Source organism: Pelodiscus sinensis, chromosome 6 (genome assembly GCF_052426305.1).
Source record: "Pelodiscus sinensis isolate ZL-2025 chromosome 6, ASM5242630v1, whole genome shotgun sequence".
Classification (NCBI taxonomy): domain Eukaryota; kingdom Metazoa; phylum Chordata; order Testudines; family Trionychidae; genus Pelodiscus; species Pelodiscus sinensis.
Window position 1 is genome coordinate 52,163,274 of NC_143057.1, and position 15,195 is coordinate 52,178,468.

The 15,195-nt window shown below is 40.6% G+C and overlaps 1 protein-coding gene across 1 annotated transcript in view; it reads right to left on the reverse strand.

The window, feature by feature from the left end:
* The window catches only part of SLC12A2 (solute carrier family 12 member 2), a 109,334-nt gene that overhangs the window by 10,510 nt on the left and 83,629 nt on the right, over window positions 1–15,195 (reverse strand). Inside the window, exons 19-25 of the mRNA XM_075931906.2 lie at window positions 14,863–14,942; window positions 13,144–13,284; window positions 12,449–12,496; window positions 11,593–11,715; window positions 11,337–11,448; window positions 6,819–6,905; window positions 2,924–3,059 (exon numbers count right to left, since the gene is read on the reverse strand). Coding sequence (XP_075788021.2) covers window positions 2,924–3,059; window positions 6,819–6,905; window positions 11,337–11,448; window positions 11,593–11,715; window positions 12,449–12,496; window positions 13,144–13,284; window positions 14,863–14,942 — 727 coding nt within the window. The remainder of the gene's footprint in view (window positions 1–2,923; window positions 3,060–6,818; window positions 6,906–11,336; window positions 11,449–11,592; window positions 11,716–12,448; window positions 12,497–13,143; window positions 13,285–14,862; window positions 14,943–15,195) is intronic.

A 15,195-nucleotide genomic window follows, 5' to 3' on the forward strand; every position in this document is an offset into this window, starting at 1 on the left:
GGGATTGTCTTGTGACTATGCCAGCTGAGTGTCGTCTTGATCATCAGCTAATTGGCCTTCCTCCTCTTCCTCAGGTATGGCTACCATAGTGTGGAATGGCGAAACTGGTGGTAGCCTTTTTCCCCCGAGGATGGGGCAGTAGAGTGGTATTTGGGTGGTGCTAAGCAATCCAAAAGTGCCCACTGTGGTTGGTAATGTGGCTGTGGGTAATACCAGCTTGGGTGCCACTGTGGGTGATACAGTCATGGGGTGTAGTGGTGCCTCTGTAGAGATGAAGTGAGGGATGCCTGCTGTTAGGAGAAAGCACTTCTCTCATAGATCTCTCTTGAGCATCCCATCCCTGCTTTGGTGGTAAGTAGGGTAGGTACGGTGCCAGGGACTGTTCCCTGGATGTAGGCAGGGGAGGGGAGTCATCTGTGCTTGGTATAGTTCCCCCTTATCCCTGTGCAGTCTGCATCTCTTTCAAAGCCCGTCTGCTTAGCCTGCGGGGTAAAGTCCTGCTGTAATCAAGGCAGTGGAGAGGTAGGTACACTAAACAGCAGCACCGAGGCTTTGCATGTCCGCTGTGTAGGTGGCACCACTTCTCTAGCTGGTGCCGAGCTAAGTGGCGGCACTGAGGGTTTGCAGGGTCGCTTTAAAGCCGGTTCTGCTGCTTCATCCAGTGCCGCACGTGCCTGTGCCTGTTTCAGTACTGGAGGCTGCCTGTGGGTTTCTCCCAGTGCGGGGAGAGATCTCGCAGCTTGTCTGTGCCTGGCTGGTGCTAAGGCAGATGACTCTGAGGCTGCCACGTCCCTCCCATTCATTCTGGGGCACGGAGCTGGCGGCAGGGATCTGGCAGAGGAAATCCTGCTCCTTTGATGTGCCTTTGGCATTAAAGAGGCTGATTTGCACCTGGGGATCTGTATCTTTTGATCCTGCACAGCCTCTGCCTGGGGCTATAAAGCCCCCTCCATACAAGACATACAGAGCCTAAACTCTGTCCTCTCGCTCTTACAGGCAGGGTTTTACAATGGTAACATTCCTGAGGATTGTGTGCCTCCCCCCAAGCATTTGACACAGCAGCTGTGTCTGTCTGTGGCTGGCATAGGATCGCTGCAGCCACCGCACTTTTTAAAGCTTTGTGAGGCAGGCATATTCCAGCAGTTGGCAATTGGGCTGAGGGAGAGGGAAGATTAGTGAAGCTGCTGACTCCCCACAGCTGTTGATGGGAGGGTGTCAGCTTGTGACGGTGCGGGTGTTTATTCTTTGAGTCAGGTGATACAAGAGCAGCGGCTGTTTCCCTGCTTGATTTGTTTGCCTTTGAAGTGGTAATAAAGTATCAAGGATCCAAGATGAATTGAGGTCAAAGGGTTGAAGGTTTTATCTATGAGGAGAAAAGTGCCTGATGCGGCAGGAGGACTCCATCTACGGCCAAAGGCAGTAGAAGAGGAACTGAGGCGAGGGGGCTGGGCCGAACTCACCTGTCAAACTGCTGCAGCACGAGACACCTGCTGCACACATGCAGCCCGACTAGCAACTGCTTAGAAAAAGCTCTGATCTGCAGCTCCGGGGATGCCCGTCACCATGGGGACATCACCCAAAGAAGGAGGACTTCTCGTGTCTTGCTCACAACACTCCTATTAATGCACCCCAGAATCATATTTGCTTTTTTTGCAACAGTGTCACACTGGCGCATTTTAGCTTGTGGTCCACTATGACCCTTAGATCCCTTTCTGCAGTACTCCTTCCTAGACAGTCGCTTCCCATTCTTTGTGTGTGAAACAAATTGTTCTTTCCTCAGTGGAGTACTTTGCATTTGTCCTTATTAAACAGACCATTTCTCCAGTTTGTACAGATCATTTTGAATTATGACCCTATGCTCCAAAGCAGTTGCAACCCCTCCCAACTTGGTATCATCTGCAAACTTAACAAGAGTACTCTATGTAAATATCTAAATCGTTGATGAAGATATTGAACAGAACTGGTCCCAAAACAGACCCCTGCGTAACCCCATTGGTTATGCCTTTCCAGCAAGATTGTGAACCGTTAATAACTACTCTGAGAACTGTTATCCAGCCAGTTATGCACCCACCTTATAGTAGCCCCATCTAAGTTGTATTTGCCTAATTTATTGATAAGATCATGCCTTAAAGTCTAGGTATACCACGTCCACTGCTTCTCCCTTATCCACAAGACTGTTATCCTATCAAAGAAAGCTATCAGATTGGTTTGACATGATCTGTTCTTTATAAATCCATAGTGGCTGTTTTGTACCACCCTATTATCTTCCAGGTGTTTGCAGATGAATTCCTTAGTTATTTGTTCCATTATCTTTCTGGCACAGAAGTTAAACTGACTGGTCTGTAGTTTCCTGAGTTGTTCTTATTTCCTTTTTTATATTTGCCCTTTTCCAGTCTTCTGGAATCTCTTCCATCTTCCATGATTTTTCAAAGATGATAGCTAAAGGCTCAGACACCTCCTCTATCAGCTCCTTGAGTATTCTAGGATGACTTGCAGACATCTACATTTTCTAAGTGTTTAACTTGTTCTTTTATTTTATCTTCTAAACCTACCCCATTCCTACCAGTATTCACTATGTTAGGAACTCCATCAGAGGGTTGGAATAGACCTCAGGAGGTCATCAAGTCCAATTCCCTGCTGAAAGCAGAGCCAACCCCAACTAAATTATCTCAGCCAAGGCTTTGTCAAGCTGGGACTTGTGACTTAGACCTATCCATCGCATCTCAGGGAGCATTTCTTATTTTCCAATGAGTGAGCAAGTCGCCTTCTCAAGCCTCTTTCCTACCTCACATAATAATGAAGCAAAGAAGCTAAAAAAAATGGGGGTACATGGGACAGCTCGTTAAAATGGAGTACATGGGACACTGTAGGATCACCATTGTCAACACTGGTGAACACAAATTAAAAGATAAAAAAGTCCTACCTTTGTTTTGTAAAGCTCAAGTTCATTATCAGTTATTCTCCATGGCTCATCTTCTTTCAGTTTTTCTGCAATGTCTTGATCTTTATCGTCTTCATGAAGTCTGTATGGCTCAATCATTTCTTCAAAAGCTGCAATACTAGAAAGATTTTTAACCAAGAGTTATTAAAAATAGGAAAGAGTATGTGTCAACTGTTTGCGTGGAAAAATCACATTCTAAAATAGAAAAGTCAGTCCTTGTATGATTTGTGGTTATTTACCAGAAGTAATTTCAACTGAAATTCTCATTCCTTTGGTACTAGAAACCCCTACTAGTTTGTAAAAGAAATAAATAGCACCTATGAATATTAATATTTTAAACAGATGTTAACTATCTTAAACTGAATACTATGGGGACTGTCTTTTGAAATCTAAAAGTTAGACTAACCAAATCAATTTTTTATGTAACAATGATTTACACTGGAGATAGTGCCACACTGGCTTCACTTCCATTTAAAAATGTAAGAAAAAAGTTGAAGAAAATATGAGAATGATAAGCTTCAAGAGGGAGAGTATCATCCTTCCAGAAATTTGATAAGGAAATGAAGAAGCGTAAAAAATAGCCTTCTATTTAACTCAAGGAGATGAGAGAGAATCAGAGTTCAATTACGTTTTAATTACAACGTTTAGATCACACACAACACATGATCTCAGAGTAAAAAAAAAAAAAAAAAAAAAAAAAATCAAACTCACTCCATGGGTCACCAGTATTGAAAGAAAGCAAAAAGAAAATCCACATCTGTTATCCTGCAGTCACTAAGAACTCTATTTCTGTGGATGCTTCGCAAATCAGTAAACTTCACAGCAGCATGTATCCTAGATACAACACTTAGGGTACATCTACACTGCAAGCTTCTTTCGAAAGAAGCTTTTTTGAAAGATTTTTCGAGAAAGCTTCTTTCAAAAGAGAGCATCCACACCTCAAAACCAGATTGAAAAAGCAATCTGCTTTTTTGAAAGAGTATCCAGACTGCATGGACACTCTCTCGAAAGAAAGCCCTGATTGCTATTCACAGAATGGCCACCAGGGCATCTGTGCTTTTTTTGATTGCCTCTTCTTTCAAAAAAATGTACCTGTTCTGCATCCACACACGCCTTTTTTCAAAAGAGCTCTTTCAAAAAAGGCGTTCTTCCTCGTAATTTGAGGTTTGCCAATGTCAAAAAAACTCCCCACGCTCTTTCAATTTAATTTTGGAAAAATGTGATTGCAGTGGACGCAGATGAAGTTTTTTCAGAAAAAAGGGCAGGTTTTTTAAAAAAAAACAATGTAGTCTAGACATACCCTTAGGTTGCTGGAACTCACTATTGCACTAGGTATGCTTCTGACCCGATTGGGCTATGAAAATGTGATAACAGACTGGTGTACACCATCTAGAGATTTCTGTAAGACTTCCAACAACTCACTTAGGGTAACTTTAAATCCATTTTGTGCTACCTATTGCACAGGCACAAATGGGATTTCATAAGGCAGAAGCCCTGGCCCAGCACATTTATCATAGATGGGTCATCCTGCAGGGATACCTAAGCTCTACCATATCAGGGACCAATTTGGGAATTTGTTCAAGATGTGCCTAGCAAGTTAATCTGAGATAAAAAATGTCCTGAAGTGTACACCTCAAGATAGAAAACTAAATGACCTGATTACTAGAAGGATTGAGCAGTTCCTCCACTGGCTGAATTTTAAGACTCTGCACCTTAGGCACCTTTGGGTTAAGGTCCAGAGAAGAGTAACAAAAATTATTAAAGGTCTAGAAAACATGACCTATGACGGGAAGACTGAAAACTGGGTTTGTTTAATCTGGAAAGAGAAGACAGAGGGAACATGACAACAGCTTTTTAAGAATCTAAAAGGTTGTTACAAGGAGAAGGGAGAAAAATTGCTCTAAACTCCTGATGATAGGAAAAGGAGAAATGGGAGGTTGTGGCATCTCCATCATTGGATATTTTTTTAAGAACAGGTCAGACAAACAACCATCAGGGATGGTCTAGATGGTGCTTGATCCTGCCATGAGTGCACAGGACTGGATATCATACTCTCTCAAGGTTCTTTCCAATTCTATGATTCTACATCACTTTGTGCCAGTATCTTCTGCAAAGCCCTGAATATAACATACATGTGTCTAGCTTTACCTCCACCAACAGTCGTCATATCAAATCAGGAATTAAAGACAACACACCAGTAATAATCTAGAAAGCTATTATTTAGTTTGTTAATCTACAATATATTGTTTCAGTATAAATATTTTATCAAATTTCTGATAAACAATACTTATCCAGCAAAATAATGAATGTGTGCATTATAACTTATTTAGGAATTCTAGATAAATATTAACAAATCTACAAATTAACAAATTCTAGACAAATCCAAGCAGGTGCTGGAAAAAAAAACTGGGTTATATTACTCTGCTACAGAAATTTTCAAAGACATTTGGATATGTATTTTCTCTTTCAAACTGGACAAGATTTCAGGGTGGAGCTGATGTTCAATGTTCAATCTTTGGATCTTTTAATTCTTACAGGATATTCTATCATAAAATGGCACTAGTCTTTGGAGTCAACTGCAGTCATACAGATTCTTCAAGTTTGAGAAGTGAAAATATTTAATGATTCTTTGGATAAGAAAATTTCAGCAGAACTTGGATTTTCTCATGCATTTGCTGAGCTGATTAATGATGTGCACAGTCTGATCTTTAAATCAGTTTAGTGTTAGTATTATTTTGGGTTTTAAGATGTAGAAAAGTACAAATAAGATGAAAATATACAAGTTTTATCTTTGTTCTAGTTTTATCTTTGTTCCTTTTTTATTTAGGATAGATTTATGCTATTAACTCATTCTGTTGAAATTGGAATGTAGCACTTGTGGTATCTGAGATTCTAAAAGCTTGGGCAAAAAACGGCTGCAGGCCACATCCAGCCCACTAAGCTACTAAATCCAGCCCGAGGATGCTGCGGGGAGCCCTAGGCAGGTTCCCCGCTTGCCTCACCTCACCCGCATGCCAGTCAGAAATGTGGCTGCAGGGCCATTTCACTTTAAAAACTGAGCCCAGAAGGGGAGGGAAGAAAACTTTAGGAGCTGCTCCTGCCCCCAGCACAATCCCATTGGCCGGCTTCTGGCCAGAAACTGGCCAATGGGAGCTACCTGTTTCAATAACAGGCAGCCACAAAGCACAAGGGGCTTGTAATTATTCACAGAGCACATAGCTACAGCCTATGAGGTGGCTGAGCAGACAAGCAGGCTGATTCAGGAACGGGCTGCTGGCTGATAAGTCTGGCCAAAGCCTGCCTCTGACACCCCAGCCCTTCCATTCACCAACCCTCTGCTCACCACCCACTCCTGCCCTGTTAACTCCACATAGCAAAATCCTCCGCCCCCCCTTCTGAACCTATACCTCCTCCCAAATCCAGCACCCCAACCCTCTGCCCCAAATCACAGTCTGTTCCTGCCCTAGTTCACAACCCAAACCTCCTGCACCTCCTCCTGTACCCCAATTCCCTGCCCTAGGTCATAATCCAACTCCCTGCACCCCAGTCCAGTGCCCCAAGTCACAACTCCCTCCTTCACCAAGCTCCCTTCTGTACCTAACCTCCATCCCAGACTCTGAACTTCCTCCATTAATATTAAGGAAGAATGAGGCTCTCGACCACTTTCCAAATTCTTGGAATGGCTCTCAATCGAAAATTATTGCCCACCCTTGTTCTAAACCAATATTAAATTCTTGGCACTAGGAACTCACCAACCCAGCTAGTTAAGTTATCAAAATACATATGCTGAATTAAATACTGTTTTTTTATGTTACAATAGAAAATTATGAATGTAACTAAGAAGTGATGTGTCCTTCTGGAACATTTTTCAACTCACTTTTCCTTCTTTGGCTTTGTATTAATATCTCCAAGGACCATGATGTCTGAGAAGTCTATTCGAAATTTGCTGAGCAGAGTAGCCATCCTAAATTTCAAAGAAATATAGATATATGTTGTTTTATAGTATATTTTGTCAGTTAACATTTTTATAGGGCTAAATAACAATAAGTATGTTTACAAACTAGACATTGACATTCTCTCAAAAAGCCATCCAATTTGGAACTACACGGGGAAATGAAAGGATAACAAAAGTACAGAGTGAAGCAGGGCAAGGGTTTCAACAAACTCATACAAATACTCTGTCTAGATACTGGCATATAGCGTTTAAAAGTATGTTTAAAACAAGATATTTCAGTTTTTAAGGAAGTGATCCCTTCACTGAAAAATTGCCCACACACACACACACACACACACACACACACAAATGTTTAGTTTATAATGTTTATCATTAGAAGTTGGGATTTCTTGCAGCAGAAAATGATTTCAGTCTCCATATGTTTAAGAGCAATTCAAACAAAAATACTATTTCATCAGAAGATGCAGAAAAAGATAAGTATAGCAGAGTTCATGTACAGGCAGTCCCTGGGTTACGTACAAGATAGGGACTGTAGGTTTGTTCTTAAGTTGAATTTGTATGTAAGTCAGAACTGGTACATATTGTAGGGGAAACTCTAGCCAAACATTTCTCCAGAGCTCAGTTTTATACTCCCACACCTCACTTCCCTCAGTCCTTTATTCTCAAGCTGAGGTGTCTTCTGAGAAAAGCTGCTCTGCGTCTCCCTGGTCTGCTGGGGGGGGCGGGGGGGGGAGGCGGCGCTAGCTTCGCGTCTCCCTGGTCTGCTGGGGGGAAGCAGCTAGTGCGGGGTTGCCTCACCCCGTTTGTAAGTAGGGATCCAATGTAAGTTGGATCCATGTAACCCAGGGACTGCCTGTACTTAAAGCCACCATTTTTGGACAATGGAATCATTCTTATCATGCCAAAAATATTCACATACCATAACTTGTTTGTGTACCAGACAGCTGTTTTACAGAACAGAACCAAACCAACAAACTTTCCCAACTTTTACTTCCCATTACTAGAAACGCAGCATTAATTTTCTTTAAGCGTTAGGGTTTACAGAAAAATAATTAAGGAAGCTTTATAAAAAAAAATCACTTGCTGTCCCAAGACAGACATGCTATAGTAATGCTCTTCCAACAATAATTTTAGAAGGGCAAAATTATATAACACTTGACAAATTTCTGAAGTGGCCCAGGGCCACTCCAGAAGGAATGGGGCCTTGGGCAGAAGGGGCAGAAGCAGTACACTTCCATATTCCCCCACCCACAGACCCTTATTGGTCTGGGGGTGGGGGAGCACATGAAATTTTTGCCATGGCCCCAGAGAGAACCACCAGCTATTCTGAACAGCTAGCAGTTCCCTCCAGGCACCTCTGCCCCTGGCAATAGGGGGAGACTTTGCTCACTGCCCCGTTCCTAGGAACTGATTGGCCCACTGAGGCTCTCTTGCCCAACCTTGCTCTAAGAACTAGCTGCCTTCACATAATCATATCAGGATGCATCTGAGCATCAGGAACTGTCTGGAAAATAGTAAGCCCTGGGGCCATACAAATACAAGTATTTGATGCCATACAAAGGTAACAGAGGTTATAAAAAGAGTGGTCTCAACCTCTCAGTCCCTCCACTAAATTCAAGAGTCCTATGAGAGAAGAACTCTAAGGAAAAGAGGAGAATGGGAGAGAATTGAGATTATAGAGAGCTCCTCAAGAGCCTATGCTAGAATATTATTTTTCCTTCTTCTCCAAGTGGACTCTCTCTATTCCCACTTGTGAAAGTTTAAGCAACAACTGGCAAACTGTCCTCCAAAAATAAACAGAATGCCACAAAAGACTAGTGATGTGTTAAGACTGTGTACAGAATTTCAGGTAGCAGCCTGCCTTGAAAATATCTATAATGGAAACTTTGATATGGCATCAATGCCACTGTAGTTCTGACAAGAGGGATCTTTAAGACCCTAACGTCTCTTTTAGCTTCTTGAATGCCTTCTTATTTTGTTTAAGGATATAGACAGTAAGGGTGCAAAATTTACCACTTCCTTTTATAAGTATGTCCCCATCTGGTCGGACATTAGGAAAAACTTCTTAACTGTCAGGGTGGTTAAACACTGGAATAAATTGCCTAGGGAGGTTGTGGAATCTCCATCACTAGAGATACTTAAGAGCAGGTTAGACAGACATCTATCAGGGATGATATAGACGGAGCTTGGTCCTGACATGAGGGCAGGGGACTGGACTTAATCTCTCGAGGTCTCTTCCAGTTCTAGTATTTTATGATTCTATCTCCAACTACATAATCACATTCTTCGGTAACCACGCTCAACTGTTCTGTATTATTTTTTAGGGTAAGGGAACAGGAAAAAAACCCCTATAAATAATGCGCCACGGTTCAGTAGACCTGTCTTAACTTAGAGCCCTTTTCTAACTAAGGTAAGCAAGGACTGCCAATTTGGGTCCCTAATTATTTACCATATTAGATGAGATCTGACACCTATCAAGATGTTGCCCTAATCTAATAGAGTAGTCTAACCTTGCAGAAGTGGGGTAGTTAAGACATTATCATAATGGTTCTCAGACTTAGCTTTGTGGATGCAAATTAATATTTACAATCTGTCTGGTAGGTCATATTACTTTCAGTTCCCTTTAAAAAACACAGCAAAAAACAGGGCCAGCTCTAGGTTTTTTGCTGCCCCAAGCAAAAAAAAAAAAAAATTTTGGCCACCCCCCTACCCCACCAAAAGCCACCACACACACACGAAAAAATTGTGGGGGGGGGGGGAGGGGAAAGAGAGAAAGGAACCAAAATCAGCAGGGCTAGGCATTGCCAGGGGCGGCGCCAGCTGCTTACCTGAAATGCTGCCCCTGGCAAAGTGCCACCCCAAGCACCTGCCTGATTTTCTGGTGCCTAGAGCCGACCCTGGCAAAATATTTGCCAAATTGAAAAAACAAACAACAGTAGTAAAAGCAAAGTTTTCTATATGATTTACCTTTAAGTGGGGTGGGATTTTGGCTCATTTAACTGAGTGAAGTGAAAAGTGCTCTGTAACTGGGAGAGGGGAAAGATGAAAACTGCAGCAAAAAAAGGGGCAGGGTATCACTGACTAATCACCTGTGAATGCAGGGTTTAGACAGAAACAGTACAGTGCTGGGAGTCATCCTGTTGCAGAGGCTGAAGCAGGACCACTTTACCTCCCTTCTAGGTGGTTAAAATACCATGTTTTGTCAACACCACCTGTGGGCATAATGCTGGCCATTCCTTTTCTAGGGGGGCTGGGAAGGAATTTTTTTCTTACCACCGCACTGGCTTGGGTGCAGTTGAGTTTTTTTCACCTTCCCACATTTGCATGACGTGCAGTAGACTATATGTCACAAGTTATTTAAGTGTAAGGCAGATTCACAGTGCAGGTACTCCACAGGAAAGGTATACAGTGACAAGGGATGTAATAGGATAACCATTTAAACAGTTAACTAATAAGCCTGGGCTTATCTGTTACCATGATCGGTTACAGGCAGGTTACCACACCGCTCCCAGGGAGCCAGCTGCCACCCCATGCTCCTGGCTTTGAATCAGCTGCAGGCAGGAGCCAGTTGCTGCCCTGCACTGCTACCTCTGATACATATGGATACAGAAGCAGCAGTGCGGGCTGGCAGCTGGCTCACCAGAAGCAGGGTCAGCAGACAGGAGCTAGCTTAAAAGCCAGTTTCTGGCATGCCCTGGCTCCCAGGAAGCTGGCTGGCTATGCAGTATAAAGCTGAGCCTGCAGCATGTAACAGTATAACTGCTGAGATTTTCACCAGTTACACAGTTACCCAATTACCTGCTTTTTAACGTCCCTAAACAGTGACTGAATAAATGGTGTGGAAAAGAACTTAGAAAGAAGTGTTCATTAAAGAGGAGTGTTTGGGGACTCCTATGATCAGTACAGCAGGGAGCCAACCCCCATTCTTATAGTCCACCTTTTAACCCTCACATGAAGGGGGGTGGATGATAAGATTCCAGCAATGAATTTGCTGGTGGAACTGGGATGGAAAAGAGAGAGGGGAGATGTTAAGAGACCCCTGGATAATTATTAAATAAAACATGAGGTTTGTCTGACTACATTGTTATCTGCTTGGTAATCCTAGACATCTAATAAAGTTATGGCCTGATTAAACCCAAGTCAAATGTTTCCTGTCTACTTATACTGAAAGAAGGACAATACACCACTAAACTTAAAGTAACTTAAAATGTTTCAAATGCTGTTATTTTAAAGAACATGATGATATGCTAGAATCATGAAGTATATAAACTAGTACTAATAAATTAACATTTATGTACCTCCCAATTTAAGTGCAATAGGAAAAGGTCATTAAGTAAGAAAAACGTTTTCTTATTGTATTGTGCAAAAACATATTGTGCATGATTATAAAATTCCATGATATCATAAATGTTTGATTTAAAAAACTTAAGGTTAACTTACGCTCTCCTGTCATGATCTATCCGGTTAATTTTTCCACCAATAAATACTCTGATCTTACAGTCTTTCCACTTTTTCTTCGTTGTCAGAAGATAAGGAATCAACAATGTCAAACCTGCATTAGACCATAACATTTAGGAATAGATTGAGCATAGAAAATTGACATTGCATATTAACTATTTAATAGTGCAAATCTACAATTTATATGGCATGAATGATACCCATTACCAAGTGCTTTTATCATTACAAATTATCTTACCCCCATCATCAAAAAGCCACCAGACATCAATAGTATTTTTGCCTTGTTTCTTCTGAAACTGAGAGCTGGCATCAAGAAGTCTTTGGTCAGTCAAGTTTAAAGGAGTTCGTGTGCCTTTCGAGTCTAGCAAATTGAGAGGAAGGAAATTTGTAAAAGATTTAAGCAACAGTTGCTTCTCCCCTGCTCCCCATCTCAATCTCAGCTTTGTAGTATTACTGGTTTTCCAATGTTTGCATTTTTAAAACAATTCTGACTAGAAAATATTTTCATATTTCATTGCTGTTCCATTAATCTCTCATACTGAGAAGACCAGCTGCTGAAAAGTGTGAATAGCCCCATTCATTTCAATGTGAGAAGCTAAGAATAACATTGTTAACCATTTCATTGCTTGTGAAAGCATGAAGTTAGCTGCATAGTCTACTGAGTATTCCTCCTCACTATCACAAATCAAGGAGCCCAGAAAAGCAAGTGAGCCCTGCTAAGGAATCCAGCAGACCTCATTGACACATTCAAACTTTGAGGTAGGACCACGTTTCAGGAAACCTCATAAGCATGCACAACCATGTTTTGAACACACACACACACACACACACACACACACACACACACACACACACACAATGTGTTCCTGTCAACTGATGTGAAGAAAGCTTATTTTGTAGGAGAGCTTAGAGTACCACCACTGTTTCTTCCACCACAATTTGACCCCTGAATTTCCTAATCCAAGTTGAACAGACATCCATGATACCAGTTTACGGTTGACACTCTATACAGAAAGGAGTGAGGGAAAAAAAACAAACTGAAGGTAGCAGTATGGAAAAAAATGGATAGTAACAAAAAAGATGGAAATGCCTGCCTTTTTTCAACAGTGGTTGTGTTGGAGCCTTGCCATCTTCTTCCTCCTCTGGAAGATGTTTAAAAAATACAAAATAAAGGTTAATATCCTTTGTGGTATTAAAGATGATAAAAGTAGCGTGCACACTTAGAAACTGAGGAATAAAATAAATCAGCACACCATGAGAAAAGAACCACAACGTGGATGAGGTCTACTGTACACTGCAATGAGAATTAGTTCTATGAAATGTGTTAATACTTCACATAGCCAGAGGGTTTGTCTTTTTTTTTTTTTAAATAAAGACAAGAAAATCATTTTATTCATATATAGAGGAAATAAGTCTTGAAGAGTCATTTTAAAATGTTTTCTTAATGTGCATTTAAATTAAATATTCAAGTTTAAGGCCAATATTTCTTAACCTTCATCGTCTTAAAGTTAAGCCTGCATATACAGATTTTACCTCATTTTCAAAAAGTTCGGAGTGCCTACTGTTCTCATTACATCTACAAAAAGCAACACGAGCTTTTCATTTAGGTGCCCAAGATTCTGAAGCCTTACATTATGCATCAAGGTTTTACAATTTTTGCCTACACTTTCACTACTCAAGTCATACAAGATAGTGTAAATGCCTGGAAAGTCTAAGATGAAAAAAAATACTATTGTAATGCAACTATGTAAAAAGAATGGTCCAATCTCACAGCTAACTAGGAAGTTACCTTTATGCAGACCAGGAGTTTTTTCACTGGATGATGGAGAAAAAGCCTTAGATGTGTCTGTATCAGACTTTTTGCTATAATCCACATTTACTACAACATCCTTTGAACTTGGTGATTTCTCTTGGGAGGATAGTAATTCTTCTGTTAAGAGATAAACAATTAATACTGACAATTTTTTATGTAAATATTAAATATGCTTTTAGCTTGTAAAATTATGATTTATCGATAACTAATAGATTATAAATACAGAACTCTGGAGAAAAGCAAATGTTGCTGCAGTTCATTAAGTTGTACAGTACATGCCACGTACACAAAAATTCTACCTCTGAAAATAAGGAATTATTTTAGTTTAGTCCCTGAATTATACTTTTTCAAATTCTATAGATATTGTAAATCTCTGCACAAACACACACGCTACCTCTGAAGAGATACAGCTAATTCACCTCTATGGAACTGAAGAAAATAAGGGTCTTGAATCATTCACATTGTGCCAAAGTGTTGGTGTGAGAAGGGAACTGAAACATGGAGTTGTTAGTATGATATAAATCCTGAAAATGTTATGCTCAATATGTATTCCAATCTTAGCATTTTTCCAAAAATATTAAGGTGCCCCAATATCATGTTTCCACAAAGTTGCTTGCTGAAGATGGCTTGTCCAAAATCCAGTGAATAAGAATATATCTCCTTTCAGCAGACAAGTTCAGGCAAAGGCCTTTTGTGACAGAATAGGATACTAACAGAGGTAGTCAACTCGTGATGTAATAGAAGGAGGTACAGTAATGCTAAAAATCTGGTCAAAACTGGATTTTTCAGCCCAGAAGTTATATCAATTAAGTCAGCAATGGGTCCAGACTTTTGAAACTGCCACCTTAAGTTTGAGACCAGTGGTAAAACTGTCAGGAATGTATGATCCCTGTCCTGAAGTATTACAGTGAAGGGTGGCAGAACTGCCTATTAACATTGCCCTACACTTTACATTATAAGACGTAGTTTTCAGTTGCTTATAACTTTGACAGACTAATTGTTTGGGTTAAAGTTTTTCATGCCAATTTTCCCACTAATTTCAGCCTGAGGCATGGACAAGTTTTAGCCAACATGGTTCAGTCACTTTCAAGTAGTGAAAAATGGGTTGTTTTGCCCATGTTTTGCCCATGTTAATTCTATTAAGCTTTTATTTGAAAATCTTGAGTGGCCTTCTGCTTTGAAATGGACTTGAATTTTGCCAATGATTAACAAAAGTATTTAAGTTGACTAAATATTGAAAGTAATTATAAACACTAAGACTGTGTCTACATTGGCATGATTTTGCGCAAAAGCAAGTGCTTTTGCACAAAAACTTGCTGCCTGTCTACACTGGCGGGGAGTTCTTGTGCAAGAGGCCAATGTAGACAGGCAACATGAATTTCTTGAGCAAGAAAGCCCGATGGTTAAAAAGGCCATCGGAGCTTTCTTGTGCAAGAGAGTGTCTACACTGGCACGGATGCTCTTATGCAAAGGCACATGCCATTGTAGACGCTCTCTTGCACAAATACTCTAATGCAAAAACTCTTCCGTTAAAGAGTATTTGCGTAAAATCTTGCCAATGTAGACGTAGCCTAAGTCTCTATACTTGGTTTTTAGGCATAACAAATAGTTTACACAATTACTGAATGGATGTCCATAAAATTGTAAAATTTGGCTGTTCTCTCTTTCTTTTATAAGAGGCAAAATAAATCTTACCTTGTCCCTGAAGGTGAGAAATATCCAAACCTTCTTTTAAGCGGATGACAACTACACCATACTGAATGTCAAAGGCATCACTATAAAAGGATAAAAAAAAGTTGCATTTTTGTCTTGTTCTACTTATTTTTCAAAACTACGGCAATTGAGATTTTTCTTTTGGACTTAAGCTTCATGTGTATACGTTGTACTTCTCCACTTCAAGTCCCAAACTGTTAAGCCACTTCAGAAGACTAAATACCATCTGCTGAAATATAATGGACAATGGACAGCAACAGTCTCAATTTTACTTCCTTTCTATATTGCGAAGACTGATAAAATGAAATTAAAAAA